The sequence below is a fragment of the Trachinotus anak genome, unplaced genomic scaffold (assembly GCF_046630095.1).
Source record: "Trachinotus anak isolate AG129_WGS33_773 ecotype Australia unplaced genomic scaffold, CSIRO_AGI_Tana_v1 ptg000008l, whole genome shotgun sequence".
NCBI classification, from domain to species: Eukaryota; Metazoa; Chordata; class Actinopteri; order Carangiformes; family Carangidae; genus Trachinotus; species Trachinotus anak.
In genome coordinates, this window is record NW_027273859.1 from 4,260,309 (window position 1) to 4,284,935 (window position 24,627).

General features: G+C 40.0%; 1 protein-coding gene across 3 annotated transcripts in view; it reads left to right on the forward strand.

The window, feature by feature from the left end:
* zmat4a (zinc finger, matrin-type 4a) overlaps nucleotides 1–23,517 on the forward strand; it is a 145,721-nt gene extending 122,204 nt beyond the window's left edge. For 2 of the 3 annotated variants that reach the window (XM_071481947.1, XM_071481949.1), the window contains exon 7: nucleotides 20,752–23,517. In XM_071481947.1, coding sequence (XP_071338048.1) covers nucleotides 20,752–20,779 — 28 coding nt within the window. In that variant the 3' untranslated portion in view covers nucleotides 20,780–23,517. Of the gene's footprint in view, nucleotides 1–1,971; nucleotides 3,735–20,751 lie in introns of those variants that run through there. The other variant, XM_071481948.1, reaches the window with a different exon arrangement.
* The last annotated feature ends 1,110 nt before the right edge of the window (nucleotides 23,518–24,627 follow it).

Sequence of the window (24,627 nt, forward strand, 5' to 3'; positions counted from 1 at the left end):
CTCAAACCAAAGTCTTGCTTGGAGACCCCTTTCTTCTGTTTACTTGACCTAAAGCAGTGTCATTCGGGGAAAAAAGAGCTGCAAACTGTGTGGTCTTTTGCGTGAGCCCTGGGCAGTAGGTGTGAATTGATGGTGCTTACATGGTGCATGTCCTGGAATAATTCCCCCTGTTGGCCAGTTTCTGGCTGCACACATCCACAGGGATGCTGGCATCAGGAGACGTGACGTGCTGCTTAACAGCCTCGTGTTGTAGTCACGGATGCCTGCACCAACTTGTTGGTTTCCATGCAAATCTCCTCATACTGTTTCACATACACATGCAAACACACACACACAGACACACACACAAACACACACACACACATCAACACTGAGCAAGGCAGAGCCCTCATAGGGAAATCAGACCACACGCGACCCCACCAAGCCCCCACCTCCACCCCAAAGAGCCTGATTTCATCCATATAGCCCATGGTGGTGCCTCAGGTCTATTTGGGTCATTTGCTTAATGCCACTTTACATGGAAAGAATAAAGGCTTATCTGCTTTACAAAACTCCAGAGAGGAGCTGAGGATAATGGTTTATGTCTCTGGTGTCCTTTATCACTATGGGACTGAAAAAAAAAGAATTACACAAAGGCATTTACAGTCTCTGTAAGCCTGATAGTAATGTGTGGAAACTGTAAATCCTGCTGTTGCTGTGTGATTATGTGTTTTAAAACAAAATCACAGACTGAAAAAGTGCAATTTTCAAACAGCAAATGGAGAATTTTTTATTAGGAAACAACTTAGATGATGAACAGTGTCTTATGAAACTAATGTAGATGGCAGAGTTATTCAAAGTTTTTTAGAAGTTAAAGCTTAACAATGGATGAAATAACTGCAATTTGAAAGGGGGTGTAGTGATAAATCAGAAAGAACTATTACCTGACTCTGTACGTTGACACATCACATAATTAGGCAACTGTTCGCTGACACAAGTCAAAGGAGCAATTCTAATCCTTCTTCAGCCAGTAAGGAGTGGAGAAAGGTGGAGATGTCCAGATGGAGTGCAGCAGGTGCAGGAGAGAGACCTTCAGCATAGGAAAGACAGGAAGCACAAAATCATGAGACGGGACAGGCCCTGAATTTAAGAGAGATTTGTTGCTGCTACTGCCATAAAAAGGTATTTTATGGTCTGGTCCAGCAGCTGAGTCACAGATTGAGATGGTGCTTTGTTAGCTGGGCTGAGGGGCTGGTTTTTGCAATCCAGTGCAATTGTTTCAGAAAAAAAGACAGAAAAGTGCAGAACATGATCTAAAAGCATTGTGCATTATTAAATCTGATTAGCTAATGCCTGTTGTTCATATTTTATGTAGAACAAAGATAAGTTTATAGTTGTGCTTTTGACAAAGTTAGACAGTATTTAACACAATGTAGACCAACAGCACAAGCTTTGATTGAATTTAAATCACAATCACAGTTATCCCCACATCATTTTAGTCCTATTTGATTGATATCTGCATCTATTGATGTCTTTTTCCATTAGTGGTTCGCCTGACTCACTGGGTCAGTTGAGGTTGGGGGGTGTGTGTGTGTGTGTGTGTGTGTGTGTGTGTGTGTGTGTGTGTGTGTGTGTGTGTGTGTGTGTGTGTGTGAGTGAGAGTGAGTGTGTGTTGGTCTGATTATGTCACACTGATATGAAGAGGGTCATATTGAAGTCCAAAAGCTACACAGCAGTATGACCCGTCATTGCTGAGATGAAGAAAGAGAAAGAGATGAAGAAATTCAATTTTGACTCAGGAAGGGAACAAATTACCCGTTCGTGATAGGGGTACTAACGAGAAGTGTGATCGATACTCCTCTAACGAGCCAGCTACATGAGTAAAACAACCCTGATGCTTAAACCCTGTGGTTTGTTGCTGGCATCCAAAGTAGGAAACTCTAACCCAATGGACTTTGTCTTAAGATTTGCTAAATTGATTTGGTTTTATAGCACATCTCACTGAGGAAGAGAAAACCTGGAAAGCTTCTTTCTATTTGACTCTGGGGGAGGGAACCCAGTTGACCTCCAGATGAAGGGAGCTGCTGAGGGGAGCTCTCTCTATTGGCCTCTCATTCCCACCCATTGACCAGACAAAATAAATGGTGTATGGCAACAACTTACCAATCAATCTGGGGATCTATGCTGTTATTTCAAGTCCTGACCTTTGCAGGGATTTGAACTCATAGTACTTCACCAGGATTGGTGTTCAGTCATTGTCACAATGCAAATGCCTAAAAAAAAAAACTTATTCAACAGCACATTGTGTATCTTGCTTCATATGTTTTGATAAGGACAGTAGTTCAGTATATTTAAAAAAACAAAGTTTGGTATTGCTGTTTGTTCTGTATTTCAGTGTTTTAGCTGCTTTTAATGAACACCATTTCCCATAAGTCCCAGACCACTGCAGGCTAAATATCATGGCTTAACAATAAAAGACAGACAATGGATGAGTCATTGGGATTTGGTTAGATCAGACTATAATAACAGCACGACAGAGCAGACTCAACGCTGTACAAGTTTTCAGACAGCAGAGATAACAGCTAAAAAAATGGAAATGTTGACTTTTGAGGACACCATTGGTGAATATTCTGGATATGGACACCAAGTTACTATGACGTTAAAAACTCATGCTGCCACATTTGTGAAGTTTCATGGGAGGTGGAAGATAACAGAGTAATTTCTGTCTCTTGAATCTCACATGGACAAGGAAATTATTGACACTTGTTATATCCGCTGATGCTCAGTTTTGTCTTTTCAGTAGCCTGATATTCAGACATGTTCTACCACTGCATTACTCAACCTAACAATGTTTGTGTTGTTTTTGCCTTGAGAATACTTCCTTCAGTTAATAAAAAGGTAAAAACTGAATTAATGTTTTCTCTCCTGCATGATTTTTCCTTTGAAAACACTACCTACCATTTCCATAATGCAAGTTGAAAGTGTCTTTTCACTTGGCACTCTGAACAGCTTGGTAAACTGTTTCTATGTTCAGACCTGCTTTGTTCAAAGATGTATGAAGACAGCTTGACATGGCATGGTAGAGTTAGTGTTACTAGCTATGTTTTTGCCAGTGGCCAACCACAGTATTACAAAACAAGAGAGATACAGTATATTCATCAGTGTGTTATGGGATCACTGAGCAACATTCATTAGAATGAGTGGGTGTCTTGGTACACAGTCCAGTTCTCATAGTACATTCATGACTCCTTCCGGCAGACAATAGAGCTGGCTATCTTTGCTTGGACAGCTATAAACCACTTATAATCTGTATGTTCTGCCAGGCCGGATTTTCCATTTTTCACAATTAAAAAAAAATTCCAAATAATGTTGGAGAAGTGGAGACAATTACCAGTTACCTGGTCATTTTACATGCAAAGAATTTGTTGAAAAACCGAATCTGCTAGACATGATCACATTTCATTAATCCTAGCTTCCTTGCACTGGCGTCCTGTTGCTTTTAGAACCAAATTTAAACTTAGCTTAATTTAAACTATTTATCAGAGCTCTTATTGCCCTATCTCCCCTCCTGATTCCTGAGATCCTTAGATGCGTAATTCTTTTTGTTCCAGGGTCCATATTATTACATAAAGGTGACTGAGTGCAGGCTGCTTGACTTTGGATTGAGCTCTCTGTGGAGATCAGGCCTGCAAACTAAACCCACTATTTTAAAGTTGCTCTTCCTTGATTCAATTTATGTTTTATGTCATGACATTTTGTATTCTTAGCTGTATGGCTTTTAGTTACTCTCTTTGTATTCTAAATGTCTAAATTATTATTATTATTATTATTATTATTATTATTACTTCTGCCTCTCTCCAGCATAATGAGTGGTACCCCAGTAACTGATTGTGACTTTGTTTATGTACACAACTTTTTTTTATCATCTCTGAGAAGCATAGACATCTGTTGCACAATAAATCTGAAATTAGTGATGTTAATTAGCTCTCATGGGTATAAAGACAGAGAAAGGGGGAAACGGCACAACTAGCAAGAATCAGCCACTTTGTTTTCACTTGTAAAATAATGATTTGCTTTTTTAAGAACTTCTTAAATTTTAATTTCTTAAGAATGTCTAAATATTAATCATTCTTAAGAACATCTAAATATTTCAGATTGTTGCTGAGGTCATGAGAATTCAAATGCAACACTAAAGTGAGGCTGCTTCCCTGAGTAATTGTATTGATTATCTCCCTGCTTCAAGTAAGTAAGTTGATTTCAAGATGTTTAGTCAATGTCAGTTCTCTCTTTTTCCATTTTTAAGGCGTCCATTTAAAGCTGAATACATAATAAGCTGCTTGTTGATATGAGCGTACCTGCATGTATTTAGAGGCTGCTGCTCTCAATAGGTCAACTCAAGCTGACAGTGTAATTACTGTGCCATCACCTCCTCCCAGGGTAGCCATCCATCAACTGGCCACTACATGTGTGTGTATTCACCCTACATGCATGAGCGCAGACACACATGTGCATATAAATGGGTTTTAAATTCAGCCATGCCAATGGGCTGCAGATCCCGATTAGCCACATTTACCCTCACTACTGACGCATGTGAATCTGATGCAGATCATTTGACATGGTGGTTGAAGGGTTTATTTCTTGTTGTTGGCTACAATCAATACGGTTTAGCAGCTGTTTAGTATTCTTACCCTTCCCTTTCCTGGGACTCCCCCTCATCTGAGACTACTGTTGAGTTGCCTTCATGACCTTTGGGCACATGAAAACTAAAAGTGGCTGTGTCCTGTTGGCAAGTTAATGGTAAATAAGTAAATAATTTTGAGATATTTTTCTGCCATAATACATATTTTATATGTTTAGCGTCAGTTCAAAGCAATAATCCTAATACTGAAAAGTCAGGAAGGAGTGCAGAAAGCTGAAGATGTCTATGCAAAGTCCAACAAGATGCAGAATAGAGACTTTCAGACTTTATTTCATAAACCCCCATGTTGGTTATAATCAATATGGTTTTGTAACTGTTTAGTAGCCTTACCCTTCCAAAGCTGACTCCCCTCCTCTGAGACTACTGTTGTGGAAAAGCAGTGTGGCTGTAAATGGGTTGATTTTTTTTCACTGTTGAGTTGCTTTCATGACCTTTGGGCACATAAAAAATATTAAAACGTCGACTGTGTAATTTAAGATCCACATTAGTTAAGATGAGTCCCTCATTTCTGGAAAACACAATTTGCTCTAAGTTGAATGCATCGACCCTGGCAGCAGAGAGCCCGATAAATCACCTAACTGAAGGATTTCTTACAGTCCACATTAAGATTTTTGGTTGCTCTGGCAGATTTTGACACTGAGCTATTCATTTGAAAAAATATTCAGGAAATTCATTTTCATTAATATCAGACATTTACTTTCTGTCTGAGCGCACACACAACTGCCACATGCACTGACAGAGCACACACACAGAGGCAGTGGAGAGAGAGTGAGCTTTTGGCTGCAGTGCAAACAGGTAAAACTGATCCATCACATCTCATCCCCAGGTTGGTGCTCCTGTAAGAGTGTCGGGGCCTCATGTAAGAAGCTTTGATTGCTGATTGTGTGTTTTTTAAACTGCTCTCACTCTTTCTTCCTCGTGCACAGATTAGCCACCGTGTTTGACTGGTTTAACAGCACTGTGCTGGACAGGTGACAGGTCTGTCTACAGTGACTGAGCTCTGAAAGACATAACAGCAGCAAAGGGGTGAAAATTAGCAGGTTCACCTGGGTTTTGTGTTTACATCAGTACCAATCGGAGCCAATCGAAGCCGGAGCTGATAAATACCAGCTTGTACTGTAGAATCATTTGACCCAGGTGTGAATGCCGATTAAACCCTTTTCCATTGCCAACAAAAGCCCAATGTTAGAGGATGTTAGCAGGTTTTCTGACCTGTGGAAAAGGGGGTTAAGAGATATTGTAGCCATTAGAAATTCCTGACATCTCCACATCAGTTACTGGTGGGAATTGAGAGGTTTTCCTGACCAACCTCATGGTTGTCAGTAGGATTCATCTTCAGGGGGCTCTGGATGTCTGTGCAAAATTCAAATTGCGGAGATACTTGAGACTTTACCAAATCTATCCAAGAGCCACAGCACTAACTTTAAAAATAGGAGGGCTTTGTGTTTCAGTTACCCTCCATGGGTTTATTTGATCAACTCATCATGGCAGTGTGACCGGGGAGAAGAGATGGCTGTGTATAGGGTGCTGTATTCATGACTCATGCAGCGTCCTCTGCTCCTCTGAGGAGGAGAACATACTGTTATATGTACTGTATTCAGCTGGTTGTCATGTCTGACAGGAGCAGCAGGATTTATTCTGTTTATCCTGGTAGTTTGCTTCACGCTCAGCCCAGAGCCAGAGACATGAAACAGAATGGCATATTGTAATGACAGAGCCTCGATGCACTCCTACCTGTTTTTCCCCTTTAGTGCCTTGTGTCTTCTCTCCACGGCCACAAACAGAACCATAAACTGTGCTCTCATCTGTCCACTTTAGCATCAAGTGCTTACACGTCACACATGTCTCTTTTTGGAAACAGGCCTATGGCAGCACAGAGAAAGGCATATGGATTATCCGGTTCAGCTCAGCTGCTTGACATTTCCTCAAAATTGTTCCTCTGCATTTGCTCGTTCGCTGCGCTCAATTTACTTCTCAACACAGTCCTCACTGTCTGCTGGATTGCAGATTCTTTGCTCTCTAAAAGGGAATTTCTTTGCATATCTTAGTTCAACAAGAACACACAGTCGCTGATGCAAAGATGAATGAGCTAATTTCCAGAAATGCAATGTGACATAACAACAAAGGTGGCACAAATTGAACATAGAAAAAACAAAATGTGCAGATACAGTGTTTCCCACAGAATTAGATTGTATTTGTGGCGGCAGCTGACAGGGATATATTGTATTAAATTATTGTATATGGTATTATTAAATAATACTGTATATAAGGTACTTGTCTGCAAATGTTTTAATTGCCAAATACTTTGTGACAAATACGTAACAAGAAAATATATACGGTTCCATTGCTTTGCATTGTGTCAAACAACCATCAACAGTTCAGAAGGGCTGAGTGAATCATTTCTCTACAATGAAATAAGACTTTACTCATTTGAAATAGAAAAACAAAACAACAGAGAATTTGTATGTGTTGGTACAGCTATAGAGTTATGTGGGAGAAATATAGAATCATATATGACTGGATTGAATATGGATATATTATAATATGAATATTACAGAAGGTGTTAAAGACAGCTATATATATTGTACAAGGGGGCTGAATCTTAGCTCAACATATGGCTGCCTCTGGACGAGGCTGCACCTCTAACACAGCAACTTCAAAACAAATGTAAATAACAAAATGTAAAACCCAGACACCCGAGACACCTAGTCATGAAATACCACATGAACAAGGACAGAGGTTAAAATATATATTAGAAGTTCAAAAACCCAAAAGAAAATGTAGTGCTAAAAGATTATCAGATTTTAAATGAAGAAATGCCTCAAATTGCCTTTACCTCTGGAAAACTTTGTGGCTATAGTCAAAATGGATGTAGGGTGCAGCTGGGGGGAATTTGAAATATAACCCTGACTGTGGGGTAGGTTGTGACCGTACATGTCCCGGTTCTTCTGCAACAAAAGAGAAACCACACCAATGTTACCAACAGTAACATTCTTGATTAATAACGATTAGAAACAGATGAAGAGTAGGCCGACTGCAGATATAAAGTTTTGTAACAATTTATAATCTATTGTGCTATAAAACTATGATCCCGGGCACACATCCATGGCTTAAAGATGAATTGATCTTTATTTTCATTAGACTGTCTGGACAAAAATGTCTGTAAATTTCTGTTCTAAACAGAATCATAAATACCAAACATTAGGTACAAGTATTGTGAGCATTCCGTCTACTCGGGATGCACAGCGCTTTATGGAGCTGGCTTGTAGCTCACCCACAGAGGGATATTGATTCATAGCTTTGTCCTCGTTGTGAGGAAAACAAAAGCGAGTTACAATAAACAGCTGAAGTAACTTCTACCAATAAACTGTAATTCTTATCAAGGTTGTTCATTTTTATTTTTATAATTCCAGTCAAATAATGAGAGGCTGCCTTCTGTCAGGGGCAAGTTATTATCTGTCGGACGATTATATTGAAGTATCAAACTCTGATGGCCATACGCTGCTATCACAGTCTAATGTCAACCAGTGGTGTAGTAATGTAGTTTAATGCTCACACACTCAACTTCATAATTATTATCAGCATGATATAATTCAGTGACTTTCCACCCTTTGACTGTAATTACCAGCAACACTGCAGCAGCCAGACACTGGGAAACTCCTTTGGGTGTCATTGACAGGTCTATCCACAGTCTTCCCATAGTGTTCTCTCAGGAATGGCGGTCGATGTGAGAGGCTAGCCCGGGGGGAGCAATCAGCCCCTCAAGGCTCTATCCTGCCTGCCACAAATCAACATCACCACCAGCGTGATTCTTCCCTTCCATTCAGGCCATTTCAAACAAGTAAAACATGCGCATACAAACGATCACGTCTTCAAAGCATGAGAGAATGCTCTCTAATAAGCCGTGACAGTTTCCCTCATTGCAATGCACACAACACATTTACTCTGTTCAAAAGGAAGCGAGATTCGGCTGGTAGCATTTGTTATCTGTACAGTGTACAGAGGCTGGTACGGCTGTGGTGAACCACCAGTCCGCAACATCAATCAACCAATATACTGTGGTGCATTTCAGAGTCCACATCCCTCAAAATTTGCATTTCAAGACCAAATACATTGTAACGGAGACAAGGCAGCCCCATGTCACAGACAAATGTGGCTCCTTAGGCTCATTTTGAAAGGAGTTATTGAAGTTCTGCATGAATATTTGAGCCTGATGCATTGCTTTACCATTTGTCTGTCATGAGTTAGTGGACTCAAATACAAACCGACCCTTAAATACTAGACACTGCTGTATCGCTGCTACTGCCAGCTCTTTCTGGCCACATACAGTAGAGTTTGGAAAGTTATTGAATGTTGGATTTCTTTTCATTGCATATAAAGTATATATTAATTACTGAATGAAAACGTGCCACTGTCTCTACGTGGAGCTGATAAAAGGTTAAAAAAAGACATTTTCATTTTTTTCATGTCTGTGACATGTCCAGATTCAGCCTAGACATTGAAACTAAAGTGAAATGTGTCAGTTTTCTGTGATGTTGCTGGTATGATGTCAGTATGACATCAACAGTGCTTTTTGGTGGGAGACATACGCATCATGCAGGCAGTGTGTCCACTCTGTCCCACCAAAATGAAAACCAAGACCTTCTGAAGCTGCAACACATGCGCCACTGGAAAAAGACCATATTAGTTTTAGCTAGGTGTATCTAATAAACTGACAGCTTTTGAAAAAAAAGGCCATATTCATCAACATAATGAAAACGCAGTTTTTAAATCACAAGTCAAGCAAGAAGAAGCTGCTATATGTCACTGCTATCAGTATTTACAATGTATTATTTACACTTGCACCTCATGAACAGCCAAGTGCAATATTAGTTTTGGTTTCAGTGGCAGGAGCTCGTTATTATGATATTTGCAATATTTTGCTAAAGAAAAGCAGAGAAGTGCAAGTCCTTGACTACAAAAATGACACAGCCCTGTTCCTGTGAGTTATAACAACTTCATCCAACATAGAAAATGGAAAGAAAATCAAAGGAGCTTGGAGAGATAGTGTTTTGAAATGGTCTCATCAGTGGAAAGAAGCTGTGGGAAATGACTTGGAGCACCTGTGGTTCTGAGGGTGCTGGACGCCTAAATATTGAGCATGTACAGTGCTTTGTGTGCTGAAGCAGAAAACAGCCGGGGCTGAGGCAGGGGGGATTTTCTGTGCCCATATTTCCCCAGCAGTCATCTCCAATGTAATGGCTCTGTGATTTACAGCAACACGCAGTGGGAGCTCTGTGAAGTGCCAGGCCATTTTTACACCTCGCGCCCATTAGCTGCTCAGCGGAGGGATTTTTACAAGCCGCTCTACGTGCACAAGGTAGGTGGGTATTGATGACAAGAGTGGCTCCCAGGCATGACAGTCATCACGGGTTGCGTAGGACAGAGGACAAAAGAAGCAACGGCACATTGAGAGATCGTCATGCTTTTTATTATTCAGTCTCATTTTCCCGATCATCAAGCCCCTAATTAATTCCCCTGTGCACAGAGAGATAACTCAGGGACCCAGCTGGCTACAGAGCAGACAATCGTCATCCTCCAAGTGGGGCAAGTGCCTGTCAGTTCACCTGCTTTCTTCCTCTCTTTCTCCCTCTTTCTTCTGCTGATACTCTCCCTGGGGCGTCCTGATACTGATGCTAGGTGAGATGCCAGCCCTCGTTCTTTTAATTCCCTGTCATTCACCACAGGGTAATCACATATTCACTTTGTTCTGTGAGTTATATTATTGGAAACCATCTCTCGCTGTTGAAGAAGGCCCATATGTATAACATATACAGTTAGGCCCAGAAATATTTGGACAGTGACACAATCTTAATGATTTGGGCTCTGCAGGCCACCACATTGGATTTGAAATGAAACAACTACAACGGAATTGAAGTGCAGACTTTAAGGTTTAATTCAAGGGGTTGAACAAAAATATATGATTAAACATGTAGGAATTAGCTATTTTTATACAAACACTCCTCATTTCAGGGGCTCAAAAGTAATTGGACAAATAAACATAACCCTAAGTAAAAGGTTACTTTTCAATATTTTGTTGAGAATCCTTTGCAGGCAATGACTGCCTGAAGTCTGGAACCCATGGACATCACCAAACGCTGGGTTTCCTCCTTTGTGATGCTTAGCCAGGCCTTTACTGCAGCTGTCTTCAGTTGTTGCTTGTTTGTGGGTCTTTCTGCCTTAAGTTTTGTCTTGAGCAAGTGAAATGCATGCTCGATTGGGTTGAGATCTGGTGATTGACTCGGCCATTGCAGAATATTCCACTTCTTTGCTTTAAAAAACTCCTGGGTTGCTTTTGCAGTATGTTTTGGATCATTGTCCATCTGTACTGTGAAGCGCCGTCCAATCAACTTTGCTGCATTTGGCTGAATCTGAGCAGAAAGTATATCCCTATACACTTCAGAATTCATCCGGCTGCTTCTGTCTTTTGTCACATCATCAATAAACACAAGTGACCCAGTGCCATTGGAAGCCATGCACGCCCATGCCATCACACTGCCTCCACCTTGTTTTACAGAAGATGTGGTGTGCTTTGGATCATGAGCTGTTCCAATTCTTCTCCAAACTTTCTTCTTCCCATCATTCTGGTACAGGTTGATCGTAGTCTCATCTGTCCAAAGAATGCTGTTCCAGAACTGGGCTGGCTTCTTCAGGTGTTTTTTGGCAAAGTCAATTCTGGCCTTTCTATTTTTGAGGCTGATTAATGGTTTGCACCTTGTGGTGAATCCTTTGTATTTACTCTCATGAAGTCTTCTCTTTATGGTAGACTTAGATACTGATACACCTACTTCCTGGAGAGTGTTCTGCACTTGAGTGGATTTGTGAAGGGGTTTTTCTTCACCATGGAAAGGATTCTGCGATCATCCACCACTGTTGTCTTCCGTGGACGTCCAGGCCTTTTTGAGTTCCCGAGCTCACCAGTGCACTCTTTGATTTGGCCACTCCTAACATTTCTGCTATCTCTCTGATGGATTTCTTCTTTTTTTCAGCCTCAGGATGGTCTGTTTCACCTCCATTGAGAGCATGTTGTGTGTTCACAGCAACAGCTTCCAAATGCAAACGCCACACCGGGAATCAACTCCAGACCTTTTAACTGCTTAATTGATGACAGGTTAATGAGGGAAGAGCCCGTGCAGCCTTGTTATTTTTTTTTGCAGCCTTCTGAGTCAATTGTCCAATTACTTTTGGTCCCTTGAAAAAGAGGCGGCTACGTATTAAAGAGCTGTAATTCCTAAACCCTTGCTCCAATTTGGATGTGAATACTCTCAAATTACAGCTGAGAGTCTGCACTTTAAGCCCATATTGATTATATAATTGTATCCTGAATATGTTTTCGTAAACAGCTAAAATAACAAAACTTGTGTCACTGTCCAAATATTTCTGGGCCTAACTGTAGGTGCTCAGGATTTGAGCCAGAGTGCTGCATTGTGACAAAGACTAAACTAAAATCACTGAAGTCCCGTCACTACAACCGTGGCCGAGATCAATGTCAGTCAGTCAGTCCAGACTGAAATATCTCAACAGCTACTGGACGAATTGCCATGAAACTGAACAGACTCCCACAGGATGAATCTACTGATTTCCTGAATCAATTCAATTCAATTCGATATCAATTCAGTTTGTTTTGGATGTGAATAAGATTCTCAGAGAACTAATGTTGTAAATTGTACCTCTAACCTGGTACATGATTAATGTATAAAATATTTATGTTTACAATAAGAATTTGCCCTTAAGCATTTACATTAGTGCACTTTTTAATTTAACATGACCAACACTTGAGACACGTCTCAAGAAACAATACGTAGGTAAGTTTTTATGTTTTTGTCTCTCATGTGACCAGATCTCATTGCACAAGACTAATGGGGGTAACAGCTTCACACCTCCACATGTAAAGACTGTAAAAGGCATGTATGAAAACATTGATCTCTGGATGTTATGAATCCATTTCAATTATTCAAATGAAGATCGATGTGAATTGGAGAATCGATTTTTGTCAGCCCCAACCTTATTCGTGATCCCATGACTTTTCTTCTAAATGACCAGCAGGTTAAATGTGTCACTTACCCAGTAAAATATTTCAATGTCTACTTGATGGTTTGGCACAAAACGGACATTGATGGTTCCCAGAAGATGAATATCAGTGACTTTGGTGATCCCTAACTTTTAATCCATTGCCATTATCCACTCAAAATTGTGATTTGTTTAATACTTATGACCAAATATCTGCAAAGAAATGACATTCACATCAGCCTCTGAGCTGTGGGTAATAAATAGGCTACAGTTTTTCTGTTAACAGCTTTAATCGACACCAACACAGCAAGATAGTATACACCCAACTTACTCTCTGAGCGTTCACAGAAGACTCTCTGATCTATGGCTGCACATTACTCTGTGACTGTTACATTCATAAGAGGCCCCTGGAAAAGAAAGGCAGAGGAAATAAAATGACTGTTAGATAAAGGGATGTAATTAAGTAGCTTCAATGTTACGCATATAAATATATAAATAAAAATAACAGTTAAAGAAATATTGCATATGATAATAAAACTAAATTCTGCAAAATTCCAAAATAATTGAATTATTCCTACTAAAATAAATATATCTTACAACAATATATTTTACAGTTTAATAAGCAACATACATAATTCATTTAAGTAGAACTGAGAATCAGTTTCCCACTCACCTTAATCAGGAGCTCAACACATCGAGGGCTGAGCAACAGTAATTACAACATTAGCACAGCTGCTAAGAGACAGAGCTGCAACAGGATCAGATTCAATGATATCAGATGTGAATTAGCAACAGTTTGTCATTATTACCACAAGTAGACAACTTCATAACATGCACCACTAAAGATAATTCCACTCTTAAACCTAATTATTATAAAGTAAATTTAAGTATCGCAGTAATGTGCTGCAGTAAATAGAAACATTTGTCGGTGGCACATCCCCGATGACCCGGATGAGTGATAAAAATTTGTTTAGTGTAATCAAAAACAAAACTAGTGAGGCCCATGTCTAATATAAAATGTGAAATATGAATTCTATACATTCTAATAGCATTAACCACTTTTACAGTATTGCTTATTGGATGGAGATACTAATTGGCCAACACACTCAGGATGGATAAGATGTAAATGTGCCTGTGTACATGTCGTTCTAACTATGCATCTTCAATGCAGTGACTTTTTTTTTTTTTTTTTGCAAGCGGTTCAAGTCACTTTTTGTGCTGCAAAAAGAAGCTTCAGCATCCTCTGAGATATCCCCCAGTAATTTATCATCTGGAGTCGTGTGTTTGTGTTTGTGTGTGTGTGTGTGTGTGTGTGTGTGTGTGTGTGTGTCGTGTGTAAAACCTGAAATTTTCCTTGGATGTACAAAAACACCAAAGTTCCTAGGAAGCTTCTTCTGCTTTTTGCATGGTAGCTTATTCGATGTAAATCTCTCCCGCGCTCCCGTATTGTACAGTAAAATCATATCGGACAGGTGACTTCCTTCAGCACAGACAACACAGACAATCATAAGCTGCAACACAGCCGGCGTGAGCGAGGCTGTTTATCACGAAGAGGGAATTAACTTCAAAGGGATTTGAAAATGTCCATGTGGAGTGTAGGCTTGAGGATGAATTATGCATGAAAAATGCTTCACTAGAGTAATGTGCTGACACAATTTGTCACACGCTACAGGAATGCATAAGTTGCAGAGTAGCCTCGTTGGAGGAGTTGATGCACTCAGGTGGTCTGGTTCCTCTGGGGCCACTGGAGGTCGTGCAGCTGTGTAACCTACACCGACTGCGCTGTGAATTACTTATGAGACCCTTCTTTGCCTTAAGAGGAAAGCTGCTAGCCTTGATATACAGTAGCTTTGAAAAATTTTCACTTTACTTTAAATCTGTGGGCCTGCACGCGTGTATGTGTGTGTGTGTGTGAGAGCTCGTGTGTGCAGGTTGGCACAGTGCTAGTGAGATTTAAAGGCTGGGCTTGAGGCCATGTATCATCTCCAGAGGCTGTCCTGCTGTCAGTTTTGGGGGGGGCTACACATTTGAGTGGTGACATTTTGATGGAGAGGGAGGTAAACAGCAGCAAAGATTTCACACACTCAGACAAAAATCTCAACTGAATCTGCACTTGCCACTTGCACCAAGAGGCCCTGAGGATGTTTTTTTCTCATCACTCACACTTGACTCATTAATCTGTTCAAAGTGCTCATCAGTAATGTGAGAGACCTCATGCTGAGCTGGAGAGAAATTTATTAAATAAGAAATACTTTCTCTAACTACTATCCAGACGTCACAGCGCTCTTATGCAACAGTAGATATAGGGCTCATTTACATTTGTCATTCCAAGTATGTCATGTCTATATAAAGTCCAGAGCAGGTTTAAGACACTTCTATTCACACACACTTGTAGCCACATATATGCATCTCCCACAAATCTGATTACAATCAGTCTCGGTTTTACTGGGCTACATGTAAGTCGGGGTTGACTCCACCCCTTTCCAGAGGGAGGTGGTAATGCACCTGCAGCAGTTTGGAAACTAAACCACCTGAAACAATATTAAACTTCTGCACTTTAGCAGTTTAGGTCCAACAGTAACATTTTAGCTACCGTAATTTAACAGTTACCCATAACTCACAAACACAATGGATGAATCGTATTAATGAACTACAAGACAAAAAGCATTCCATGTTTGAACTGATCAGGGATCAGATAAACACTACAGGAGCTCCATGCCGCTTGTATTTGATAGTAGGCTTTATGTAGAAATGGCTGGAGCCATTTTCATCCTTTAACGAGACAGTGAACAATGGCTAATTTTTGTGTAATTGTAGTGCCGCTTTAGCTGCTGTTATCACAAGAACACACAACACAGAGCATTGATGTATTAAGAAAATCAGAGATATTTGAGTGATTTGCATACTGACATAGTTACACTACAAGAGCAGTAAAGATTATGAATGTGTCTTGGAGAGACAGATGCATTTACAGCATCAATGTCTCCTCTGGAGGTGGTTTGAAGAGTGTGATTTCAATCCATATTAGATGCTTCTTGGATCTATTTTTCATAGCTTTTTGAGATCACAGAACAATCCAATCTGTGCGAGACACATGAAGCAACTACTGTATGGGTACTGTAAATGGGGTCACAGATTCAGGTCTGGACCGGCTTTGAGTGGAAGAATTTGTCTTACTGACCCACAGTGAATAGGAATAACATCAACAAAAACCTGTTACAAATTCTGTTACAAGCTTTTGCCAAGGGCAGTTTCAGTCTCATAAAATGACACATTCTTTCCAAATAACTGGAATTATTAAACGGTATGTCACAGCTCAGAACATGCACATCGTTGTAAATATGCCACTGTCACGTTCTGCCAATCAAACAACAACAAGATCAACAGGAACCTGGAGTAAAGCGGAGTAGAAGTTACTTTAATTGAAGGTTTCTTGCTCATTATCACATTTATCTTTTCGAATTTAATGCTGCTGTCAGCCCCTTTTCTGTCAATAACGCCAAAAACATCACATTTCATTGATTGGTTGGCTCATTGATTGTTATTATTATTTTGTGCTTTCACAACCTATGAATTCTAAGATAATTTTTCAAGGCATACCTAAATCCTACGTTCTTGTCACCCCTTGTAAATCATACCACAAATTACATGAGGTCTTAATGAATTTTCAAATTGTCCTGAATAAGAAAATATATGCAAATGTATTTGCATTTTAAGACAGCAAAAGCCTTTCAGAGTCACAGAAGTACAACTACACAATACTGGCCTGGGACTACAGAGCACATAACGCAATCTGCAAGTCAAGATTTGAGACTCACAGGGACAGAGTGATGTGTGTATCTGATTTTAAAACCCACTGGAGGTGAACAGGGATAAACACACTGATTGCTGTAGGGATCAAACCCCTGACCTGCTGTTTACCAGGCAGCGTCACTGTCCGCACCCTATTTTAACCACAAAAACAAGAAGAACATACGCACAGGTGAAACACACTGTGTGATGACTGAGGTTTGCCAGCTGCATCATATCCAATTAAATATGATTTCATGTAAGAAGAAGTGATGTAAAATGCCTTGAAGTGTAAAATATAGTCTTTGAATGAGATCGCTTTGCTGTATGTTTCATCTGGGGATTTGCGAGAAGAGAAGAATCCACCTAATCCTAAATGTGCTATAATTAAGGCAGATTTGCAGCAATGTAAAGCATAAGATTGAGTGTATATTCATACATATGAATGACACTGGGAATGTAGAGCACCTCAAATTAAAGCAGAATACAAAATGGAAGCAGGCCATTACTGGTATTTGCATGCTGAGAATTTGCATTTTTTCCACCATTTAAAGCTTTTCTCCCAGAGGTCTTCAGGTTGTATCTGTTTTTCTGCTATGGAGATGCTGTCCTCCAATACCTGTTCATTTTAATATCACACCAGCCTGCTCTTTATTTCCATGATAATGACAGTGGAGAAAAAAAAATCCATGTGGGACTTGTATTGTGATAAATATTCAATGTTGTAATAAGAACACCTGGAATCTTTCATTATTGTGCTGAAATCAGGATTTCTTGCTCCCATATTGTATAAGGTGAGACGTACATGTTTATTTGATTATAAAGCAGGTCTAGTTTCTATATTAATTACTTGAATGTATCAAAGCACTCAGTCCAAAGAGAAATGCACACAGCCCTGTATTCAGTATTCAGTTGTGCCTTTAGACAAGCTGTCAGGACTTCTGCTCTCAGCCATGCCCCAAGGCCAGCCCCCATTGACCCACCAGCAAACCTTGCAGGATTTCATTTCTCTGAGTGTTTCTCTGAAATCTGCTATATTTTTATTTAATCACTCAAAACAGCCAATCAGAAGAGAGACTCAGAGCCTCTCCTCTGATTGGCTGACTGACCTGTTGTTACTAGAGCTCCAGAGAGAAGCCTGAGAGAGGAGATGTAAAACTACACTGAGATGGTTTTTGGTACTTAAAACCACAAATATATCTTTTTATAGATATCACCACTTCAAATAAAACACCGGAAAAGTACATTTAGTCTAAAACATGAAATTTAATGTTACACACTCGTGAGGGAAAGAAACCTGTAGTAACAAGTGTCTGTGCACTTTCAGACATTTGACATGTTTACCTTGTGGAACCACAACAGTTGTAAATGTTAAATAAAAATAAATAAAGTTGCAATGAAACCAAAACCATGAGCTGAAAGAAGCTAGAAAGCTCCATAAACCTGAGAGGAACTGCAGGGCTGAGTGGGTTTGTCACTACAAGTGATTCTTTTCACATTACACACAGTCATTTGATCCATTGTTAATATAAGAATATTGATGGGTGCAGCTTTAACCTTCCAAGTATAGACATTAATACATTTTCAGGCACAATCTTGGAGGTGAAAACTCATAAGTATAATTTACCATCCTGTCTTTATGACTGATTTATGGGCAAACATTTAAACTTGTCTATACATTAATGTATAATTTAAATTTAACAAAAATATGATTCCAGTCAGAAAATGCTGAAAACTGAAATATTTGAGGGTTGTAGGAGCATCCATTTGCAGACGTCTGCTATAAATATGATATAGAACAGATGATTTCAAACACACTGTAACCTGACAGCTTTGTCAGGAGCCCAGCACTGTGCTCTTCAGTGCATCTTCATCCTATCACTGAGACTACAACACACAGCACTTTCTCTTCCCTTTGATGGTTTGACTTTCTGTGAGGTTTTCATCTAACAGACGTAAGATGCCAAGAAGTATGGCTCCCCCTGTGGTGAAGCCGGTATTTAACAACTCACATGAGTCAAGTTTTCTTTTAGAAAACATAAACATAAAAACAGGATTGTAAAATTTCCATTCACTTTTATTGACTTTATTCCCCCTAGCTACATCTGCATTTAAAGTAGGACGCCTTGCAGAATCAAGTCAATAAAGCTGGATTGAAAGCCATGTTTACCCTTTTTATGCCCCCTTGCTCGATGATACTGAAGCCAGTCTTTGGTTCTTAAAGCCTACATTTGTCTTATAATTTTGTGACGGTTGCACAAAGGCTTTGTGTATTTCTTAAAGGTTAGGGTGAGAAACTCTGTTCCGTACGGTGGGTCAAAGCATTGTGTGTATCAGTGTATGTCTGATTGTATATTCTGCTGCACTGGCATGTTCTGCTACATTAAGCTTGCCAGTAAAATAAGCGTGACAGTTGTGTTGTGTTGTAGCTCTCTGTCCTCGCGGGACACACACAGTGGGATGTTCCTTTTACAGAGCGGACTGTGATTACTCTGCTTAGTTCACCTGAAGACAACATGCAATTCCCATTACACTGACACAGGAAACTGCATTGATTATGTGCAGTAAAAATAAAGCAACAAAAACAATGCTAACTGCCAATCTGTTGTGTTTCCACCCCTGGTCACGCTGTCACCGTGTATCACCACAGGCGCACACTGTGGGTTTCCTCTCGATTTATTTCCATCTGTGCTATTAAACCACGGGTGTGCTGGTGGTGCTGTTTAAACTGTCTGTGAGACAGACAGACATTGGCTTGTCTTCACTCAGTCCTCGGCAGGTTGATTAGTTCTGCAGGCTGACGAGAGATGAGGACAGAGATTGTGTGGTGATAAACTGATAAGATGAGACCATCTGTTGGTCCAGTATATGAAACACTTCCACTCACCTATTCAGTCACACAGAAACAGGGATTAGATGGCAACCAAAAAAAAAAGGGAAGAAGAAGAAGAAGAGGGCTTTGTTGAACATGTGGAACAAAATCCTCATAAAACAGAGGAATAAGGAATTTTTGAATCCTGCAACCTGCTGCTGTTCTCTTCATCTCCACCATATTGATTATGCAAACAGCATATTGCTGATATGTATAATTGTACTTGATTTTTCAATCCAATGCAATAGCTCCAGGTATTTTCTTTTGAGAATTATTGATCTGCTCTGAATAAAACTGCCAAAACTAATCACCTCTAAGTATCCCTTAATTTTATTTCTCAAGAGTCCTTAAACTAATGGGTGAACTTTCTTTTTTCTTCTCATGGGGTTATTTAATTTCATGGAGTGGTACATTTTGCTGATTTAGGCAGCCACTCATCTGCAGCAGCAGTTCGTCATACTGCAGACTAGCTCTGCACTTTCTTGAAGAATCCATGTCCACCACTACTAATACTGGAATTCTGGGGGGAAAACATGACAGAAAAATGTCCAGACTTGAAAGAAAATTCAGATTTAACATGTCTGGAATCTTAGTTAGTCATTTCTACTAATCTAATCAAGCAATAAACACACAAGTCAGTCATTTAATAGATGATCTATATGAGGTAGAACAGAAAACTACAGATGTTATCACACCAGCACCAACACTCAATATGTTGGCTTTCTGACCCATGAGTACTCCGTAGTCATTACAACATTATTATAGGAGTAGTCAGTGTGCATGGGTCAGACCACACCTTCATTTTGATGTAATCTACACACCTACAAAGTTTCATGATGTTATCATGGTGACAAAATCTGTCCACTGACAGACAGACATATTAACACCTACCAAAGTCCTTAAAACCACCTCTGTGGTAGTTTCCACCATGACACACACGAGATTAAAAAAACAATACCAGCTACTGTGTTGTGCTTTGTATTAAATCATGCATCAAATTCAATCCCTGGTTTCCAGACCTTGACACTTCTCATAATAAGTGAAAGTTAAACAATGACCTCACCTGTCGGGTGTTTTCACTGAGTTAAATACTAGAAAACTCTGTCACAGAACAGCACAGGTTTCAGGTTGTTGCTTCAGCCCTTTAGCCTGTACAGAAAGCGCATGCTGGCTTGGGTTCAGGTGACAGCATCCATCACCACTGTTATTTGTGGGCAAATCTAATGCATCATTTGCGAAATGGTTCACAAGATGTGAATTTTTTGCATAAATAATTTACTCTGTGTTACTTTAAGTCAGAACATAAGAACTGCTGTGCATCGCTGATAAGCCTGACCATCCTCTCTCTCTCTTTCTCCAACAGTCTGAAGAACCAGATATGTGTCCAGTGAGTGTGGGACAAAGATAACAAACAACTACTGGATGATGATGTCAGACAAGCTGTGGTCAGCTTGCCCTGCTTTTTCTGCCTCTGCCCTGCTTCTGCTCTCCTGCACATCATTTCAACCCCCCCCCCCCCCCCCCCCCCCCCCCCCCGTCTGTCTCTCTCTCTCTTTCACTCTGTTTCGGCCGCCCTGACAAGGAGGAAAATAAAGAGATTTGTTTTGTTACACTCTAGCACTGCATCAACTCTCACCTGTCGGTATAGAGTACAGTTTAAACGGTTTCTCTTCTATTGCTGGCCACTCTTAAATCATTGACCTTTGACATTCCACTCCAGCTGTGTCCTGTGTTTTTGATCCACTGACAGTCAGAGAGCATGAAGGTGGATCTGACACATGGCAGCCTTTCTAAAAATGCATGGACTAAATTATACTCTATTCTCAGCAGGATGCTAAGTACTGTAAGTGGAATTCTGAGAATATGAGGGTTGTTTTTAACAGTTTTTGTTTTCTCATACTTTAATGAAACAGAACATATTTATTTGAAATTGAAAGAAAAAGACACATGTTATTTATTATGTATTATTTGTGGGCTTTGACTATGAGAAAGTGAGTCTCCTAGCCCTCAGATTATCTATGGTACACAGAGTGCAACTTAATTATAATGCTTTTATTGCATACATGCTTGCGGTGGAGCTAAGTTCCCTTACTGCTGAAAGGGGTTGATGGCAATAATGACACTGGTTGGCCTCTTACTGTATTTAAGAGTATATTGGTATTATATTTTATTGGCTGTTCTACACAGTAAATGGCTCTGGTAGTGCTTTAAGGAGACCAATGGAATTAGTAAGATTCATCAGCATCTGCGCAGAACCAGACAATAGTTTTAAACTTTTAAGGGACAGAATAAAACTGCTTTTATTTTGCTTGTTTAACCGAATGAATTTCTGAGCTCTGGGAACATCCAATGGGGCAAAAAACACATGTGGTCAGATGATCAAACAGGTTGTAAACAAACCTCCAAGTTAGCCATGTTTATTTGAAGAAAAAACTAAGGTGAACGGCCAATGATTAGTCAAACTCCATCCATCCATCCATTTTCTTATAGGGGGCAACTGTGGCTCGTCCACTAATCAGAAGGTCGATGCTTCAATCCCCGGTTCCTCTAGTCCACATGTCAGAGTGTCCTTGGGCAAGATACTGAACCCCAAATTTCCTCTGATGACTGTTCCATCATTGTATGAGTGTGTGTGAATGGTAGAGGCGCTCTTTGTGTAAAGGTAAGCACTGTACAATTGTGTGTCTGTGAAAGAATGAATGTGACTTACATGGTAAAGCACTTTCAGTGGTCGATAAGACACTAAGATATAAGCAGTCCATTTATTTGGGTCCAAGTTGCAGTAGCAGGAGGCCAAAGAAAGTGTCCCAAATATCCCCCAGTTCTCCAGGCCTTCCTTGGGAATCCTGAGCCCTTCTCATGCCAGATGGGCCCCAGGTTCTCCACCCAATTGGAAGTTTTTCAGCATCTTCTCCAAGCCCCTTCCAAATGTCTGAGATGTTCATCCTATGTCTAAAGCTGTAATTATGCTTCTGGGAAGATACACATAAACCACTTTGCAAATGCATGCAAATAAGGATGTCATGTGCAATCACAGATTGCAAGGGCTTGCAGAGGCCAAACTGTGCATCACCTAGCAGCAACATCTTTTGTGGACCTGTGCAATCTGAGCAGTTAATCCACCTCCTGTTGAGAAGGGAGTCCAAAACAGTGGAGAAAAGAAGTGTGAATGTTATCCAATTTGTAAGTACAACCATGTTAACATCTCCAGAAAACCCCTCTTCACATTCACAAATATGCCGCCGGGAGAAGCTTGTTTAAACTCCAAGGACGACACTCATGTTGGCCACTTGTAGGTATTCTTTCTGTCATTCTGCCAAAGGTCGTGACCACAGTTAAGGTTTAGGTTGTAGATCGGCTATTTAATTGAGAGCTTCGCCTTCAGGCTCATCTCGCTCCTTACCACCAAATGGAAGTAGTCCACTGTTTTCCAGCAGAATAGCACAACCTCAGACTTGGTGGTGCTAACCCTCATCCCTGATGCCTCAAACTTGCTACAAACCACCGTAGTGTGCACTGGAGGCCAAAGCCTGATGTTAGCAATAGAACATCATCTGCATAAAGTAGAGCTGCAGTCCTAAAGGCATCGGTATTCTTTGACCAAAGTATCGGGTGGTCGAATATTGTTCGACACCCCTTCCCCCCACAGCTTTACAACATCTGCATTTGTAAATCTGCCCCTAACAATTTCTGTAACTTTACGAAACTGACAATCCAACAATCAGGCCCACAATTGGCCGGGTTGACGTAGGGAGAAAGTAAGCAAGGTTCAAACTTTTCACCCTGCTTCGAATATCATTGGTTGAAACAGCTATTAACACTTAAGCCTTCAGACGTGATTTCAAAGATAACTTTGACCAACAGGATCTAGCATAGTCATGGGTCCAAACTGTTTGTGGTGCAATGAGGTATATTTCAGGTGTACTTGTCAGATTTACCTCCAAGTTAAGTCATTTGAATATTCCTTGCCAAACTATTGGCTCATTTATAACCTGTCTGACTGACTCATGTTTCTTGTCCCAATTTGTTGTAGCAATTGCTACATGCTCCCAGATCTCAGCTGTTTGGTAAAGACAGAAATGCTTCAAAAATTTGACTTCAGCTGAATTAACCCAAAATAAAAAGAAAATTTAAGTTTGATTCCTCCTGTTTTAAACAGATATTAGAAGACATGATTTATTCCACAAATTGAAAATATAATTTCTCTTATTCTGTGTAAAAGCAGCACCAACAGTCCACTGTACATGATCAGTGTTATAAGCTTAGAAATATTTACTCTGGTTAAGATGCTTTCATTTCAGTATGGTCTTCATCTCAGGGAGGTGTAACTGGTTGCTTTAGTGAAATTTAACACTGCTGTTGAGAATCGAACATTCACGTGTACTGAATCCATTCCACTATAGAGCCTTGTAGAATGTGTTGGTACATAACAGACTGAACCATAACTGTAATGGTTTCACAAAAAGAATATTGATATTGTGGAGTGTTTTAAAGGATAATTCAGCTTAATATACACTACCGGTCAAAAGATTTAGAACAACACCATTTCTCCAGTTTTTATTGAAATTTAAGTTCTTCAGGTCCAGTAAATAATACTAAATGGTTAACTTGCAGCTTTCCTTCAGCAGTGGAAGTAAATTAACCTGATCCAATTTTTGTTTATGAATTACAAACCTTCTGTGCAAAGGCAGTGTTGGAACTAACTGTTACTACACCCCCTGATACATTATTAGGATGATACTGTACTGCAATATAACTGTATGTTGTTGTCAGGATGGTAAAAAAAAAAGGGCAAGTAACAAAGGAAGACAGACTGGTTAGTCAGGACTTCATCATACAGCAGGATAATGAGCCAAAACACTAGAAGGAACAGAACCAGACAGAGGCTCCACATGATGGAGACCAGCACAGACTCCAGACTCAAACCTCATGGAGCTGGTTTGGGATGAACTGGACAGAAGGTGAAATCAAAGCAACCTGCAAGTGTGACACATTCACAGGAACTTCTGCAACAGTGCTGGGACAAACTTTCCAAATAATGTTTGATTTGGATTGTTGAAAGAAGCCACGAGTGAGTTCAGCTGCTGGATGAGAGAAAAATTCAGAACAAGAAAAATCCACGATTCCTTGTTTTTAGAATCTTTATTTTAGTTTATTCATTGTATTCTTCAATTTCAGAAACACTGAGACATTGAATTATGTTCATTTAAATAACAGCTGGAAAAATTGAGATGTTCTG